The sequence below is a fragment of the Ranitomeya variabilis genome, chromosome 3 (genome assembly GCF_051348905.1).
Source record: "Ranitomeya variabilis isolate aRanVar5 chromosome 3, aRanVar5.hap1, whole genome shotgun sequence".
NCBI lineage: Eukaryota > Metazoa > Chordata > Amphibia > Anura > Dendrobatidae > Ranitomeya > Ranitomeya variabilis.
Window position 1 is genome coordinate 72,786,691 of NC_135234.1, and position 19,371 is coordinate 72,806,061.

The 19,371-nt window shown below is 41.3% G+C and overlaps 1 protein-coding gene across 2 annotated transcripts in view; it reads left to right on the plus strand.

Annotated features, from left to right (window-relative positions):
* Window positions 1-2,362: 2,362 nt before the first annotated feature.
* Window positions 2,363-19,371, plus strand: part of ADGRG7 (adhesion G protein-coupled receptor G7) — a 95,909-nt gene continuing 78,900 nt past the window's right edge. For both annotated transcript variants that reach the window (XM_077294155.1, XM_077294156.1), the window contains exons 1-3: window positions 2,363-2,492; window positions 17,024-17,140; window positions 18,053-18,169. In XM_077294155.1, the coding sequence (XP_077150270.1) occupies window positions 2,381-2,492; window positions 17,024-17,140; window positions 18,053-18,169 (346 nt within the window). In that variant the 5' untranslated portion in view covers window positions 2,363-2,380. The remainder of the gene's footprint in view (window positions 2,493-17,023; window positions 17,141-18,052; window positions 18,170-19,371) is intronic.

Below are 19,371 nucleotides of genomic sequence, written 5' to 3' on the forward strand. Positions count from 1 at the left end.
GGCTTCACTAGGAGCAAAATGTCTGTGTGGGCGCATGTAAAGGAGTGGGCGATGCGCTTACTGTGTGTCCTTACTTATATTTAAACGTTGGGCGCTTTGTGATCTTTGATGATATTATGGGTGTCCCTGTGTCGATTATCTTTCAATCGATCATTCTAGACCTCTCTACAGACAGAATGTCTTTTATATTCAGTGAACGGTCACCGCTACCTTTTCAGAACATCATTTAATGTAATCAGTAACAGCCACTGTCTTCATACAAATAGAAAATGTATAAAAGCTCTGATGTCAGGTTTGTCTAGTATTAGACAGTTTTTTTTGTACAGGGATTGATCATTAGGATTAAGAGCTATTCCATTTAAAATGAAAACATTCACGAAATATACATTTTTATCTTTCATCAAGCCTTAAAACTTCTATTAGTTCTTTTTCTTGCAATTAGTGATCCGGGGGTTACAGTTTTCCTTGACTCCTGGATGGCTTCTATCTATTTGTGCAGAAGTGCACAGAGCAGGAGATGGGTTCCATTACTTTCCATGTCTTAAAAGACAGATTTCTAGAGAGCATGGTGCAAAAGGAACTGATAATACGCTAATACAGCCTATCATAAAACTAGATCAAAGTTCACAAATGTCAAGACTTCACATTTACTCTCTTTACTATAGGGTTCATTTTTTCTTGGTATTATCAGCAAAATAAAAAAAATCAAAACTTTTCATTACTTTCATTTGCATACTTTACAAAATGAGCTTAAAGGGGAATTTCCAATGTGGACATTTATTTATCTATTTTTTTTTATGTAAAAAAGTGTTTTGGTAACAGAAATATCACAAGAAATGTGCTTATTTCTAGACCTGTGGGGGTCTGACAGCGAGACCTCCACTGATCGCGAGAATAGGAAACTTTTTTCCCTTGTTTGAACATAGCGGCAGTGTGCATACTAGACCGCCACTCCATTTATTCCCTGTGGGACTGCCACACTCCGTTCTGGCGATCTGTGGGGGGTCTCACTGGTTGGAACTCTAATCATCCAGGATTTATCACCTACCCTGTGATTAACCCTTTAATTAATTGGCTGATTGTCCATAAACTCAGGTTTATGACCAAAACTTACCAGATCTTCTCCAGTCCGGGCTTTTGGGAACAAGCTCTTCAAGCATCTGTCAGACATCTGTATTATTTCTAAAGTTCTAAGTCTAGGTTCATAGAGTATTTTGCAGGTGAAAACACACAGTTGGTTTTCCAAGAGGAATCCACTTTAGAAGTGCTGATTTTTATTTGTTTTTTTTTCTGAAGTGTTTTAAGAAGAGATCTTGAAGAAGTTTTTGAAGTGTTATTTTACACAATGTATTTTGCAGCCTTTGAACCAGTGTCAGGTTTCTGGTGGATTCTGCCAGGATTCCACAATCAAAGATGGTGACATGTCACTTCTTTTTTTTTTTTACTAGACTTTTCTGTAAACCTCTTTGGGAATTTTTTTTTTTATAAAAGAAACTCATCGTATGAGCATCAAGGTGGATTGTCCATTGAAATGAATAAGAAGAGTTTCTAAGGGTATGTGTGCATGATGTCTTTTTTAGGCATATTCCGCCCCGAATCCACCTGAAAAAGAGCTGCAAACGCACCCCATAATGAACTTGTTGCACAGCAATGTCAAACATGGCGGCTGCGCGCATTCGTCTAAAAGACGCCATGTGAACATAGTTTATTGGATTCATAGATTATACGATTCATAAAAGCTTTGAAAAGTCGCAAACTGTAGGTGCTTCTAAATTTTGTGACTTTCTGCTTTTTCACATCCGTCTGTCCCAGCTCTGTCAAAATGGTATAGCTGAGGCGGGATGGCCCGTGACACCGCAGCTCATCTAATTTATGACGGGCTGTGGCATGTCGCACTCCAGAAATCTTACTCCAGTCCCCGATTGGAGTAAGATTTCTGGCGTTTCGCATGCCACTTGTCAGATGCTCCAGATCCACGAAGAGGTGTGCATCTCTTCATGAATGAGGAGCGACTGACTACATCAACGTCACGCCCTATGAGCATTTGAACTGGATTTTGGAGCCAATCTGCTTTGAAATTCTCCTTAAAGAACTCAGTGTGAGCTTAGTCTAATGGCTGCTGTTTATCTGAGTCTTTTCCTTGTTATATATGATGATTAGTGATTGCATGGAGGAAACGTTATAGGTGGCACAAATCGTAGAATTGATTTTTTTTCTCCTCCCTGCACCAGATTGTATGGCATCAACCAGTAGAAATCTGTAGTTTATGTTTATTACATTATTAACAGATTAGAGATCTCAGTGGCTTAAACATTACCCCGGCAGTGCAAGAACTCATAAAGAGCGTATTTATATGTGCACATTGTGTCAGTTCTCCACCATGCAGTGTGTGTACCGGTGCTTGTACACTTTAGTGAAGATCTTTACCTGTGCGGTTATTGCCGCTGGTCTTTCTCTCCTCACCTGGTATCTAATACGCGAGTTCTACAATGGTATGTATGGCTGACTTACAATCCTATCCATTTTATATACGGTAATTGAATTGATCCAATCCAAAAGGCTAAGTAATAGTAATTTCTATATTTAATAACTTTCGCTTGTCTTTGGCAACTTTGAATCATCCTGGAAAAGCCTTTAATTAACAGATATGTTTCTATAATTTAATCTTATCTTGAAAAAAGTAGACGTTGGAGGAAAGGGATAAAACCGAGCATTATTTATAGGAAAATACTTATATATAATGCTACCTATATTTTCTGTATGAACATGTCACCGCCCCAACATTTGTCCATTTAGCCTCCAATATACACTGTACTCAGGAAGCAATCACAGGGCTTTGTACTGAATAACATATAGTCATCCAGTGTTTTATACAAGAAAGGAAAATTTTGATTTGTATTTTTTTTTTACTTTGTCTTTAAAAATACATACAAAAATCTCACCGACTATGAACTGTGTAAAGAAGACGTGAAGACGCAGAAATATGACAAGCACCACTGCACTCACTGCATGTATATGTATCTGTACTTAAGAAACTTTGGACTTCAAAATCGCTCTCAGTTGTAACGTTTCTTGTTCTTGCTTGTAATGCTATTGGAAAAAGTATTGTTGGATAACCAGAGTTGTCAGCCGTTCTGAAATTCCTGGGCGGCCCATAAAAATAGAGCAACTTCTTTCCCATTTGAGACAAAGCCTATTTTCACCTTAATGACCAGGCAAATTTTCACAATTTTGACCACTGTCTCTTTATGAGGTAATATCTCTGGAACTTTTCAACGGATCCTTGTGATTCTGAGATTGTTTTCTCGTGACATATTGTACTTTATGATAGTGACAACATTTATTTGATATGATTTTACTTGTGAAAAAATGGAAATTTGGCAAAAATGTAGCAATTTTTAAACTTTTAATTTTTATGCCCTTAAATCACTTCTGAGACTGGGAAATCACTACGTATTGTGAATCACAAATGTTCCATGGGTGTTTGTGCTTCATATTAAATGGATGTCACGGTTCAGTCCAGTACCACATGGTAGGACACATGATATATAAAAATGTTAGTAAGTTTCAATGCAAAACAACAATAGTGTCATTTTTAAAAATAACCTATATTGAAATCTGTTTTTAATCTAAACTACGTAAGATCCAGCAGGGAGACTGACCAGCAGAGGAATTTTGTTCCGTATTTCGTAGATGATCCACTGACACCCAGTGGAATGATCCCACTCTTAGGAGTCAGTTCTGTCAGGGCCTATATCAACGGTTAAAAGATGCAGTGGCTCAGTACAAAACCCTAGCGTTGTTGAAGGCCGCCACGGCTCTTGCCATACCTATTGATAGATGCCTTAGGGATGGACCTGTAGTGAACCCATGACCTGTGGTACTTCCTATAACTGAAGTTCTCCCCATGTGTTCTGAAGAGCTTATACAGTTAGGGGGCTTTCCGCCTTCATGGGTCTCTTGCAGTTTACTGCAAAACAGGGGTGTGCTTTTTCTTTCGCAAAAAGGGTAATTTCATTGGGGAATGTCCATCCTAAATACCAGAAAGTCCGAAAACTTCTGACTCCAGGTTGTGTGGAGTATTACAACCTGGGCATATATATCTCCATCGCAGGTGTGTCTCTATTTATCCTACCTGCATAAGTGGTTATAGGTACAGAAACTGAGACAATACAGTATCTGTCCTACTAGATAGTGGGGCAGGAGCCAATACGGTGGATGTTCAGTTCGCTCAGACCCATGGTCTCTCCTGTAGTAAGCTGGTGAAGTCCATTCCCCTCTTTGCGATAGATTCTGCACCTCTGAGTCTGGGAAGCTTACGCAAACAGCGCCTGAGGTGAACCTTCATGTAAGGGCTCTTCACAGGGAGCTTATTTCTTGTTACTTTCTGGAAGGTCTCCATACTCCTATTGTATTGGGTCTTCCCTGGTTGACTAAGCATAATCAGGTCATACTCTTGCAGGCCAGAGAGATAATCAAGTGGAGTAATTTTTGCAAGAATAATTGCCTAAGTAATATTATCGCTAATATCTCCACTAAAAACATTCCATCTTTCTGTCTGATTTTGAGAGGATGTTCTTTGAGAATGGGTGTCAAGAACTGCTTCCTCATCATGTATATAATTGTCCTGTGAAATTGCTTCCGGGTGCAAAGTTGGCCAAGACCAGATTATACAATCTGTCAGTTTCTGAGAGACAGGCCTTGAAAGAGTATATCTCTGAGAGTCTTGCCAAGGGACATATTACATCCTCATTTTTGCCTGTAGGGGCGGGGTTCTTCTTCGTTAAAAAGAAAGATGGGAACCTGCATCCCTGTTTAGACTTTCATGAGTTAAAACGGATTACTATCCAGGACCCATATCCCCTCCCACTCATTCCTGATCAGATTATCAGGGCAAAATGGTTCTCCAAGTTGCATCTCAGGGGAGCCTATAATCTGTTTAGGATTAAGGGGGGAGAGATGAGTGGAAGATGGCTTTAACAGAAAAACCACAAAAGATGACCTAGGTCTTGTATCAATTAGTAGAACCAACAATTACAAATAAAGACCTAAAAACAATAATCTTTATTCTTTAATATTCATGATTAAAATATCAAAATAGAAACCACATATAAAACGAACAATAGCAGGGAACCTGATAGTAGGGTCAAATAATAATCCTATTCCCATGAATATGTATAAATATAATATAAACTTATTAGGAAAAAGGACTAGGGAGGATAGAAGTGTCTTTACCTAATGTAGTCCCTTCCTTGCAGTGGAGGTTGGCACCCTGGGATACGAAATGGCACCCCCACTCAACGTAGGCTGACCCTAAGAAAACCTAAAGAGGTATCCCTACCAAAAAAGCCACCACCAAACACACCACAAAAAAATGAAAAAATGTGCTGTTGCTGCTACATAGTGTCAATCTGTTACACACAATAATCAATAAGCATCTATAAATGGCCGAGAGCATATTAAATAGTTAGAAAAAAACTCTCCCAATATCAAGGTAAATCTAAAGGAGCATCACTCCCAAGAAAACATGTCATATACTAGCGAAAAAGAAAGGAGCATGGATACTCAATATAATAGGAAAATATTAAATTTTATTTAAAGATACACAAAATATCATACAAATAAAATCAAATAGCATGACAGAATAAATAACAAAATTCCAGCATGCGGACAGGAGGAAGAACAACCAGTACACTAGGAGATAGGACACACTACCAAATACGACCTGGGTAAGTCTGGAATGGTATAAAACTACATGCTTGCCATGAGAAGAAGTCACAGAGGGAAACAACGCCCTCTACACATAATACCTATTCATGTCCCAGTATAGCTAGTATCGTGTGACCAGTGAGAACTTACCCATAATGGATCGCGGTCTGTGTGTTGCCTTCCCACTACCCCTAGGGGTAGTTCTTCCTCCTGTCCCCATGCTGGAATTTTGTTATTTATTCTGTCATGCTATTTGATTTTATTTGTATGATATTTTGTGTATCTTTAAATAAAATTTAATATTTTCCTATTATATTAAGTATCCATGCTCCTTTCTTTTTCGCTAGTATATGATAGTGTCAATCTGTATAGTGTTATTGAGGCCTAATAGGCTCTATAAAATATAAAATGTAATAGCTATAAGTGATGTCTTAATCTGGAGAGATCAGTGGTACAGATCAACATACAGTATATAACTATCTGCAAATCATTACACCATTGTTACTTTTTTGTGTTCACCAGGATACCACAGTACATTGGAAAAGAACAGTGATTGGTATATCTATTGGCCACAGGTTGTCTGTGATATTAAAAAGGACTGATGTGAAAAAGATATTTCAACCTTAATGTACAGAACCACATGTGCAGTACTATAGGTGTCCTCTGCTAGTCAAATTTGTAGACAAATGGCATTATCGCCAGAAAAAAATCATATACTAGCAAGATCCAATAAATCTATGTACAGACATAATGGCATCATCGCCAGAAACGCAAGGGCCTGAATGCCAGAAATATATAGGCATCAACGTCAGAAGTATATAGGCATCATCGCCATAAAGGAATCACTGATCAGATAATTTCCAATATATAAATATGATGGCATCAGGGTGATAAGCAGATGAAAATGACAAGTCAATCCGTAGTTTATTACAAGAAGCTCTCCAAAATTTAGACATAAATTTTACTCCCCTATCAGACACAATGTTCAGAGGGATCCCATGTAATCTTACAATATGAGAAACTAACAACCTGGAGAGTGTCTCTGCATTAGGTAATCCTGACAAAGGAACAAAATGAACTTGCTTGCTGAATCGATCAACTACCACTCAAATAGTAGTCTTCCCATCAGACAGAGGCAAATCAGTAATGAAATCCATGGATAAATGAGTCCATGGTCTTTCGGGAATATGCAATGGAGCCAATTCCCCAGCCGGCTGGCTATGACTGACTTTGGCACGTGCGCAGACTTCACAAGCAGATACAAAATCCTTAATATCCTTATGCATGGATGGCCACCAAAAAAGTCTAGCGATGGCTTTCCTTGTAGCAGTAACCCCAGGATGACCACATAAAACGGAATCATGAAATTCCTGTAACACTCGCAATCTTAGGTATACAGGCACAAATAAATTGGACCCTGGGGAAGTAGAAGGAGCCAACGACTGGGCTTTACGAATCTCCTCTTCCAGCTCCGAGGTTACCATAGATACCACAATACCCTGAGGAATAATGGAGGATGGAGGTTCTGGAGGAGAAATGGAATCTAGACTATGAAATAAGGCATCAGCTTTCACATTCTTAGACCCTGGCCTGAATGTAATAGAAAAATTAAAAAGAGGGAAAAACAAGGACCATCTGGCCTGTCTAGGAGTTAAGCTGTTAGCTGGTTCAATGTAAGCTAAAGTGTTTTGATCCGTGATCACCATAACTAGATGAACCACCCCCTCCAAAAAATACCTCCATTCCTCAAAGGCCAATTTGACAACAAGTAACTCCCGATTCCCAACATCATAATTTGCCAGAGTTTTGGGCCCCTGCGATAAGACTGCCCCCACTCCGATCTCCGAAGCATCCACCTCCACAATGAACAGTTCTTGGAGATCAGGTTGGATCAGAATGGGTGTGGACATAAAACACTCTTTTAATCTTTCAAAAGCCCTGATAGCACCTGGCGAGCAAACCTTGAGATTCGCCCCCTTATGTGTAAGGTCAGTAAGTGGTTTACCAATTTGTGAAAACCCCTTGATAAATTTTCTATAATAGTTGACGAATCCCAGAAAACGCTGCAAAGCCTTAAGATCATGAGATTGAACCCAATCAATTATGGCCTGCACCTTCCATGTTCTGTTGACAAGATAAACCCCCAAAAAGAGATTTTCCGAACAGGAAAAACACATTTCTCTAATTTAGCAAACAGAGAGTTTTCCCTCAGTCTCTGTGACTCCACACGGACATGATCCTGATGAGTGTCCAAGTCTGGCGAGAAAATTAGAATGCCATGGAGATATATTACAACAAATCTTCCAATGAAATCTGAGAAAATATCATTCATAAAATTTTGAAACACAGCAGGTGCATTAGATAATCTGAAAGGCATGACAAGGTTTTCAAATAGACCCTCAGACGTTAAAAATGCCGTTTTCCACTCATCACCCTTCCAGATGCGTATCAAATTGTAAGCCCCTCTAAGATCAAGTTTAGAAAACACCCTGGCCCCCAGAAGCTGATTATATACAGTAGGTCGGGGATGAGTGGAAGTGGGTAGGTATTTTTAACCATGATCTTGTTTAATTCTCGGAAATCAAGGCAAGGACAGAGACCCCCATCTTTCTTTTTAGCAAAGAAAAATACAGCAGCTACAGGGGAGGATGGTCACGGATATGAACCTTCCGTAAACTCTCGTTAACATATTCTTTCATAGCGGCCCGCTCAGGCAAAAAAAAAGGCGAGCTTTTGGCCATTTGGCGCTAGGAATAAGGTCAATAGCACAATCATAGGGACGATGGGGAGGTAGTATCTCCGCCTCTTTTTCCGAGAACACAACTCCGAAGTCCATCAGGTACCCCGGAAGACCCTCCAGACTAGCGGAGCTTATTTGTACATTTTTTAGACATTTCTTGGAACAGCTGGGACTTCATTTCACAATCTCCTTCAGACGCCAATCAATAACTGGATTGTGAGTCTGCAACCATGGAAACCTCAGTACCAATCCAACAGGTAAAATATCCAACACAAAACGGAAGATAGATTCAGAGTGGAGTGCTCCCACTTGGAGAGTGAAATCCACCGTTGCTCTCGTGACTAAATTGTGAGCTAACGGTGTCTTGTCAAGGGCGATGATTTGAATGGGTCTTTCTAAACTAACTGTCCCTAACCCTAACTTCAGAACCAGTCCCAAATCAATAAAGTTAGCATCAGACCCACAGTCAATGAATGCCAATGTTGATAACACCTGACTCTCGAAGGAAGTCATCATATTTATCAGAGGAAGAAAAAGGTACCTGGGAGTCTGGGTGACTTCCTCGGTCGTCACCCAGACTCAGACATTCTCTTGATGGTTTGGTGGCTTGAGGACGAGTTGGGCAATTCTTAATAAAATGTCCAGAGAGACCACAGTATAGACAGAGTCCAAGATCTTGTTTCCATCTTCTCTCCACAACACTAAAACTGGCAACTCTAACCTCGAGTAAATGGACCTACTTCGAGGAAGTATAACATGCGGCCTGCTGTTCAGCATGTCTCTCATGGATTCTGCAGTCCATTCGTATGGCCTGATTCATGGCCTCCATCAGATAACAAGGGGCGTCATGAACGATCAGAGCATCATTGAGTGTCTTGGAGAGGCCTCTTTGGAACTGGCACCTGAGAACAGCATCGTTCCATAGAACTTCGGTGGACCACTTCCGGAACTTAGTACAATAGTCCTCAACTGTGTGACCCGCATGTGCCAGGTTCATGATCTTAGCCTCCGCGACCTGGATTCTGTCCGGTTTGTCATAGAGCAGACCTAAACTGTCAAAACAGACATCAACAGAAAACCACTCTGGGGTTTATGGGGACAAAGAAATTGCCCAGGTCTGAAGACTCCCTCGGAGTAGGGATATGATTATTCCCACCTGCTGGAACTCCTCCCCCGACGACTGGAGGCGTAGGGTAAAAAATAGCCTTCACAGCCTAAGAGCTAACTACCCCTGAAGATGGAAACGGAAAACTAACTCGCCTCAGAGAAACCCCCAAAGGAAAGATAGCCCCCCACAAATATTGACAGTGAGTGGAGAGGGAAATGACACACGCAGAAATGAAACTAGATTTTAGCAAAGGAGGCCATTACTATCTAAATAGACAGAGATAGAAAAGGCTACTGTGCAGTCAGTATTAAAAAACTAAATATCCACGCAGAGTTTACAAAAAATAACCTCCACACCGACTCACGGTGTGGAGGGGCAAATCTGCTACCCCAGAGCTTCCAACTAGCCAAAATAATTCATACTGGCATGCTGGACAAAAGACATAACATTAACTTGAACTGAAGGTCATAAGCAAGGAAACACCCAAAAAACTAGCAGACTTATCTTAAGCTGAAATGAACTGGCCAACAGAGCACTTCCAGGAAAGGACAGAGTCCACAGGAGGAACATTGACAGCTGGCATTGACTAAAGACTAGAGCCCAGTTAAATAACAAGACCAGGGAACCGATTAGTGCATGCAGCTGCTAAGTTCCACTAGAAACCACCAGAGGGAGCACAAGAACGGAATTCACAACAGTACCCCCCCCTTGATGAGGGGTCACCGAACCCTCACCAGAGCCCCCAGGCCGATAGGGACGAGCCAAATGAAAAGCACGTACCAAATCGGCAGCATGGACATCAGAGGCAAAAACCCAAGAATTATCCTCCTGGCCATAACCCTTCCACTTGACCAGATACTGAAGTTTCCACCTCAAAAGACGAGAATCCAAAATCTTCTCCACCACATATTCCAACTCCCCCTCAACCAACACCGGAGCAGGAGGGTCAACAGAGGGGACCATGGGCACCACATATCTCCGCAACAAAGATCTATGGAACACATTATGAATGGCAAAAGAAGCTGGAAGGGCCAAACGAAAAGACACAGGATTGATAATTTCCAAAATCCTATAAGGACCAATAAAACGAGGCTTGAACTTAGGAGAAGAGACCTTCATAGGAACAGGACGAGAAGACAACCAGACCAAATCCCCAACCCGAAGCCGGGGACCAACGCACCGACGGCGGTTAGCAAAACGTTGAGCCTTTTCCTGAGATAATGTTAAATTGTCCACCACATGAGTCCAAATCCGCTGCAACCTGTCCACCACAGAATCTACCCCAGGACAGTCCGAAGGCTCAACCTGCCCTGAGGAAAAACGAGGATGAAAACCGAAGTTACAAAAGAAAGGCGAAACCAAAGTAGCCGAACTAGCCCGATTATTAAGGGCAAACTCGGCCAACGGCAAAAAAGTAACCCAATCATCCTGATCAGCAGACACAAAGCATCTCAAATAGGTTTCCAAGGTCTGATTGGTTCGCTCCGTCTGTCCATTTGAGGGTGAAATGCCGAAGAAAAAGACAAATTAATGCCCATTCTAGCACAAAAGGACCGCCAAAACCTAGAAACAAATTGGGTACCTCTGTCAGACACAATATTCTCCGGAATACCATGCAAACGAACCACATGCTGAATAAATAAAGGAACCAAATCAGAGGAGGAAGGCAACTTAGGCAAAGGTACCAAGTGGACCATTTTAGAAAACCGGTCACAAACCACCCAGATGACAGACATCTTCTGAGAGACAGGAAGATCGGAAATAAAATCCATGGAAATATGCATCCAGGGCCTCTCAGGGATAGGCAAAGGCAAGAGCAACCCACTGGCACGAGAACAGCAGGGCTTAGCCCGGGCACAGATCCCACAGGACTGCATGAAAGAACGCACATCCCGTGACAAAGAAGGCCACCAAAAGGACCTGGCAACCAAATCTCTGGTACCAAAGATCCCAGGATGACCAGCCAATACAGAGCAATGAATCTCAGAAATCACCTTACTATTCCATCTATCAGGAACAAACAATTTCCCCACAGGACAGCGGTTGGGTCTATCAGCCTGAAACTCCTGAAGCACCCGCCACAAATCAGGGGAGATGGCAGAAAGAATCACCCCCTCCTTGAGAATACCAGCCGGCTCAAGGACTCCCGGAGAATCAGGCAAAAAACTCCTAGACAGGGCATCAGCCTTCACATTCTTAGATCCCGGAAGATACGAGACCACAAAATCGAAACGGGAGAAAAACAAAGACCACCGAGCCTGTCTAGGATTCAACCGCTTGGCAGACTCAAGGTAAATCAGATTCTTGTGATTGGTCAAAACCACAACACGATGCTTAGCTCCCTCAAGCCAATGTCGCCATTCCTCAAATGCCCACTTCATAGCCAACAACTCCCGATTGCCGACATCATAATTACGCTCAGCAGGAGAAAACTTTCTAGAGAAGAAAGCACATGGTTTCAATACAGAGCCATCAGAACTTCTCTGAGACAAAACAGCTCCTGCCCCAATCTCAGAAGCGTCAACCTCAACCTGAAAAGGGAGAGAGACATCTGGCTGACACAAGACAGGGGCAGAAGTAAAACAATGCTTAAGCTCCTGAAAGGCCTCCACAGCCGCAGAGGACCAATTCACCACATCAGCACCTTTCTTGGTCAAATTGGTCAGAGATTTAACCACAGTAGAAAAATTAGCAATGAAGCGGCGATAAAAATTAGCAAAGCCTAAAAATTTCTGAAGGCTCTTCACAGATGTGGGCTGAGTCCAATTATAAATAGCCTGGACCTTAACAGGGTCCATTTCAATAGCCGAAGGGGAAAAAATGAACCCCAGAAAAGAAACCTTCTGAACTCCAAAAAGGCACTTAGACCCCTTCACAAACAGTGCATTAGCACAAAGAATCTGAAATTCCATCCTGACCTGCTTCACATGAGACTCCCAATCATCGGAAAAAAACAAAATATCATCCAAATATACAATCATGAATTTATCCAGATACTCCCGGAAAATATCATGCATAAAGGACTGAAACACAGATGGAGCATTAGAGAGCCCGAAAGGCATCACAAGATATTCAAAATGGCCTTCGGGCGTATTAAATGCTGTTTTCCATTCATCACCCTGTTTGATGCGGACTAGATTATATGCCCCTCGAAGGTCAATCTTGGTAAACCAGCTAGCCCCTTTAATCCGAGCAAACAAATCAGAGAGCAAAGGCAAAGGGTACTGGAATTTGACCGTGATCTTATTGAGAAGGCGATAATCTATACAGGGCCTCAAGGAGCCATCCTTCTTGGCAACAAAAAAGAACCCAGCTCCCAACGGTGACGAAGACGGGCAAATATGCCCCTTCTCCAAGGACTCCTTTACATAACTCCGCATAGCGGCATGCTCTGGCGCAGACAGATTGAAGAGTCGGCCCTTAGGGAACTTACAGCCAGGAATCAAATTAATGGCGCAATCACAGTCCCTATGAGGAGGCAGGGGACTGGATTTGGGCTCCTCAAATACATCCTGGAAATCCGACAAAAACTCAGGAACTTCAGAAGGAGGGGACGAAGAAATTGACATCAGAGGAATATCACTATGTATCCCCTGACAACCCCAACTAGTCACAGACATAGATTTCCAATCCAGCACAGGATTATGTACCTGTAACCATGGAAACCCCAGCACAACCACATCATGCAAATTATGCAACACCAAAAAGCGAATGTTTTCCTGATGTGCCGGAGCCATTTTCATGGCTAACTGTGTCCAGTACTGAGGTTTATTCTTGGCCAATGGTCAATCCCCTTCAAGGGAATAGGGCTCTGCAAAGGCTCCAAGGAAAAACCACAGCACCTGGCAAATTCCAGGTCCATTAAGTTCGGGGCAGCACCGGAATCCACAAATGCCATTACAGAAAAGGACGACAATGAGCAAATCAGGGTAATAGACAAGAGAAATTTAGGCTGTACAATACTGATGGTAACCGACCTAGCAGCCCTCTTAGTACGCTTCGGGCAGTCAGAAACAGCATGAGTAGCGTCACCACAGTAGAAACACAGCCCATTCTGACGTCTGAACTCCTGCCGTTCTGCTCTCGTCAAAGTCCTATCACATTGCATAGGCTCAGGACTCTGCTCAGCAGACACCGCCATATGGTGCACCACCTTACGTTCACGTAGGCGCCGATCAATCTGAATGGCCAGAGACATTGATTCGTTCAAACCAGCAGGCGTGGGGAACCCCACCATAACATCTTTAAGGGCTTCAGAAAGACCCTTTCTGAAAATAGCCGCCAGAGCATTCTCATTCCATTTTGTAAGCACAGACCACTTTCTAAATTTCTGACAATATATCTCTACTGCTTCCTGCCCCTGACACAGGGCCAGCAAGATTTTTTCTGCCTGATCCACAGAATTAGGTTCATCATAAAGCAGTCCGAGTGCTTGAAAAAATGCATCTACATTGAGCAATGCAGGATTCCCTGACTCAAGGGAGAATGCCCAGTCTTGCGGGTCTCCCCGGAGCAGAGAAATAACAATCTTCACCTGCTGAACGGAGTCACCAGAGGAACGGGGTCTCAGAGCAAAAAACAATCTACAATTATTTTTGAAGTTCAAAAATTTAGATCTATCCCCAGAAAACAAATCAGGAATAGGAATTCTAGGCTCAGAAACCGGAGTCTGGACAACATAATCTTGGATACTCTGTACCCTAGCATCGAGATGATCAACACGTGCAGACAGACCCTGAACCTCCATCTCAGTACCCAAATTCTGAACCATCCAAAGATCAAGGGGGGGAAAAAAAAAAGGACAAAACAAGCAGCACAAAAAAACAAACAAAAAACACTGACTCAGAACTCTTTTTTTTTTTTCCCCTCTTGTGAGAAGCATTTAACACATTGTGGGCCAGCTGTACTGTTATGACCTGGTGGTTACGAAGCAGTACTGAGATGACCTGGTGGGTAAAACCAAACATGTACAAGCTCTGGGGAGGTGGTAACTTTACTGACCGCAAGCCCTACACCTAACACCAACACTAGAAATAGCCGTGGGACGTTCCTATCTCTGCCTAGACGCCTCTTCACAGCCTAAGAGCTAACTACCCCTGAAGATGGAAACGGAAAACTAACTCGCCTCAGAGAAACCCCCAAAGGAAAGATAGCCCCCCACAAATATTGACGGTGAGTGGAGAGGGAAATGACACACGCAGAAATGAAACTAGATTTTAGCAAAGGAGGCCATTACTATCTAAATAGACAGAGATAGAAAAGGCTACTGTGCGGTCAGTATTAAAAAACTAAATATCCACGCAGAGTTTACAAAAAATAACCTCCACACCGACTCACGGTGTGGAGGGGCAAATCTGCTACCCCAGAGCTTCCAACTAGCCAAAATAATTCATACTGGCATGCTGGACAAAAGACATAACATTAACTTGAACTGAAGGTCATAAGCAAGGAAACACCCAAAAAACTAGCAGACTTATCTTAAGCTGAAATGAACTGGCCAACAGAGCACTTCCAGGAAAGGACAGAGTCCACAGGAGGAACATTGACAGCTGGCATTGACTAAAGACTAGAGCCCAGTTAAATAACAAGACCAGGGAACCGATAAGTGAATGCAGCTGCTAAGTTCCACTAGAAACCACCAGAGGGAGCCCAAGAACGGAATTCACAACAGCTCCCCAAACCATCACTGATTGTGGAAACTTCACACTAGACCTCCAGCAGCTTGGATTGTGTACTCTCCACTCTTCCTCCAGACTCTGGGACCTTGATTTCCAAATAAAATGCAAAAGTTACTTTCATCTAAAAACAACACCTTGGACCACTGAGCGACAGTCCAGTTCGTTTTCTTCTTGGCCCAGGTAAGACACTTCTGGCGTTGTCTATTGGTCATGAGTAGCTTGACACAAGGAATGTGACACTTGTAGACCATGTCCTGGATACCCTTTTTGAGGAAGCTGATGCTGCCAAAGGCGAGTAAGAGGACAGTGGCAAATATGCTAACTCAATCTATGTGCTTTTTGTGAGTTCTGTGCAGGATGTTCTAAACCTTGGATTGGCATGGCATAGCACTAGCATATACTTGTTCTTGCTGGTGTTTTTTATTTGATCTTTTGGTTACTTGCTCTGTGTCCTCACATCTTTTTAACTGGTGTGCTACATTTGCTGAATTTCTTTAATTTCTTGAAGCATTTTGAGCCATAATTTATACTTATAATTATTTTGTACATGCTTTTTCACAAATCAGCAAATGTGACACACTAACGTTGTTTCCATATATATCTATATATATATATATTTTTGGGACAGCAGTTTTATTACTCTACTGTATCTACCTCAAGTTTTGCATTTTTGCACACAACCACTAGATGGAACCACAGTACTTATATTTAATCTGAACAGGTGACTTATGTAGTATAGTATGCACTTGCTGCTAATATTGTGGTGTATGATTAATTAATTCATTAATGTATTTATTTATTTATATTCACATATAGTAGATTGATTACCACTCTTGTCTTTGTTGAAATTTTCCCTTTTTATCTGTCTTCTGTTTAATGCTTTTATACTGTGCATAATAAAGATTTAATTACTTTTATGTTACGTGTTTGTGTGTTTGGGCATTTCAATTTTTGGTGGTATTCTAATGTCCTGGATACGTCTGTGTGTGGTGGCTCATGAAGCAATGACTCCAGCAGCAGTCCACTCCTTGTAAATCTCCCCCAAATTTTTGAATGGCCTTTTCTTAACAATCCTTTCAAGGCTACGATTATCCCGGTTACTTGCGCACCTTTTTCTATCACACTTTTCCTTCCACTCAACTTTCCATTAATATGCTTGGATACAGCACTCTGTGAACAGCCAGCTTCCTTAGCAATGACTTTTTGTGGCTTACCCTCCTTGTGGAGTGTGTCAATGACTGCCTTCTGGATATCTGTCAAGTCAACAGTCTTCCCCATGATTGTGGAGCCTACTGAAACAGACTGAGGGACCTTAGTAAATGCTTAGGAAACCTTTGTAGGTGTTTTTTTGTTAATTATTTTAATTTACTGAGATAATGACTTTTGGGTTTTCATTGGCTGTAAGCCATAATCATTAACATTAACAGAAATAAACACTTGAAATAGATCACTCTGTTTGTAATGACTCTATATAATATATGAGTTTCACTTTTTGTATTGAAGAACTGAAATAAATGAACCATTTGATGATATTATATTCTTGTGAGAAGCACCTATATATTTATATATCTACTAAAACGCTGCATATTCTTACCTGATATTGTGTAAAAGGTGAGCCTGCAACCCTCTCATCATATGGGATGTTGGGTACTAATGCTATGCAGGTATTTTAATCATATTTAATAACTATATTTAATTCTTTCTGATTTATTATAAAGTACATGACAGAACCCAGACATTTAGCAGCCTTTGCTATACTAAATAACAATTATTTTTGTAATTTGTCAGTCCCCACACCACCAACTCCTCCCCCTCCATGTGTCTTGGCGTGTCAAAATGGTGGAATCTGTGAAAACAACCGCTGCCAGTGTCCAGATAAATATACGGGGGAGCTTTGTACCATAGGTAATTATGTCATTTATTTAAAGCAGATATGTAATCTTAAGGCTAGGTGCTAGCGGCCATAGATTCTCTCATTGGGTCGATTATGCAAATGACATTGACAAAACTCTGAGAGTTTGATCACAGTGTGATCCGATTCTCATGAATGAGGAGACAATGGAGAAAAAAAATTCTCCATCTTCTCCTTTCTGTCAGTCTGTGGAAATTGGACTCCACTCAGATGTCATCCGAGTGCAGTCAGATGGTTTCTACCTACACAAAGACTTGAATGGCCGAGTGTAATCCGAATAGCGAATCAAACTGTAGCATGCTGTGATTTTGTTCCACAAATTTGACATATGCACGGCGCCATAGAATAACATTGGTCCGACTGTGTTCCGATGTTTTCTTGGATCGCACTTGGACAAAAAATACGGCCATGCGCACAAGACCTAAAGGGTTGTCACATAAACAGGACATATTACCTATCAATAAGTTTGGCAAAAAATGTTTCATTCTTACCGATCATGAAAACAGTCTCCCAAAGACTCCTGTCTGAATGAAGTACTACTGAGCATGTGCGGCCAATGCTTTATTCACTGTTTATGAGAAGATTTTTCACGCATGCTCACTACTGTTCCATTCACACAGGATCCTATACATAGGCGATACATATTCTTAACGGGACAATTGATGTTTACACTTTCCCGGTGTAAGAGCAGTATATTAGTGTTTTAATAATTTAAGTTAGTGTTGGATAGATCACATTATTCATGTTAAATAATGCCTGATAAAAGCCATATTTTAATCATTCCAGTGGATAGCATGGAATAAGGAAATATTTTTCTGTCCATTTGGACAATATACCCACAATCCAAATCCTGTTACTATTGTGCTTATAAGCTTTGTAAATTTATTTCCATCTTTATGTGATAGAAAACTTTTGTAGAGGCTCACAAGTTTGCCAGAATGGAGAATGCTTTACTTTTGGTGATATCCTAGTAGACATGTATGGATACTCAACAGAGACCTGCAATGCCACCGACGTGAATGGTAAGTATTGTAACTGGTATTTGTCATCTCTATTTTGTTCCTGATGTAAAACCTCTGGAGTCTGGACAATACTGAAAAATCAATAAAGACATAAATACAGATCATGATTGTATTCATGGTCGGACTGGGGTGTTTCTAGCCCACAGGGGGAATTGACCCTAGGGGCCCACGTCCACCCTATGGCTATATGCAAATATCTGTAAGCTGTTATCCCTGTTATAGTGGAGCGTCAACTGTAAAACACTGGTGGTTCCTGCACATCTACTGTGCACCACCATAACTGGGATGTACAGTTATGGTAGTCTGCATTAATGGTTATTTGATGAAAGCAAGTTATCACCGATCCACAAGTCAGGTAGGTGATAACTTATTGATCTGTGGAATCCAACCATTCGAAAGTTCACCAGTCATAAGAATAGGGAACTGTTATCCCTGACAGGACACTTTTATCCCCATTTTGTCCCCATTTTAACATGGAGCAGCAGGTGGTATGTTGGGCTGCAGCTCCATTCATCCTCTTTGGGGCTTCCAGAAAAAGCTAAATACAGCCACTTAGGGAATGAATGGTCAAGTTGTACATGCTGCTCCTTAATAAATAAGAACAAGCGACTTCCATACACAACATAATCCCCTATTCCAGGACCAATAATACCACGTACAAGGAACAAATACCACCACACCATGACCAGATCGCATATTACCACCACATAGTGACCAAAGAATACCACATACAAGTCACAAATGCCACCACACTATGGCCGGAGCACATATTACCACCACATAGTGATTGCATAAACAGAAAAACTGTCCAGCACATCCTAGCTAGTGTGTACAGGTGCCAGCTAAGAATATAATTCTAAGAGAAAATATAGCAGCACTCTTAAATACTAAGAATAATATATTTAGAAACTTGGAATTGTATTACTGCCATAGAAAATTAGATAAATGCTACATTATGTATCTATGGAATAATTAGAACTCCAATATTGCTATAAGAAAATTACAGTAATTACAGCCTTAGGTATTTTTAATTAGCTGGTTTCTTCCTGCCCCACATATTGTAGACTTTTTAGTCCAAGAGAGGTGTCTTATAAGGACAGGGACTCTACAATGAAGGATGCCTTGATGTTGGTTGTTGTGCTCACATATATTGGCCAATCTATGCTCTAAGTACCTTCTTTTTACTGAAATCTTCATGTAGC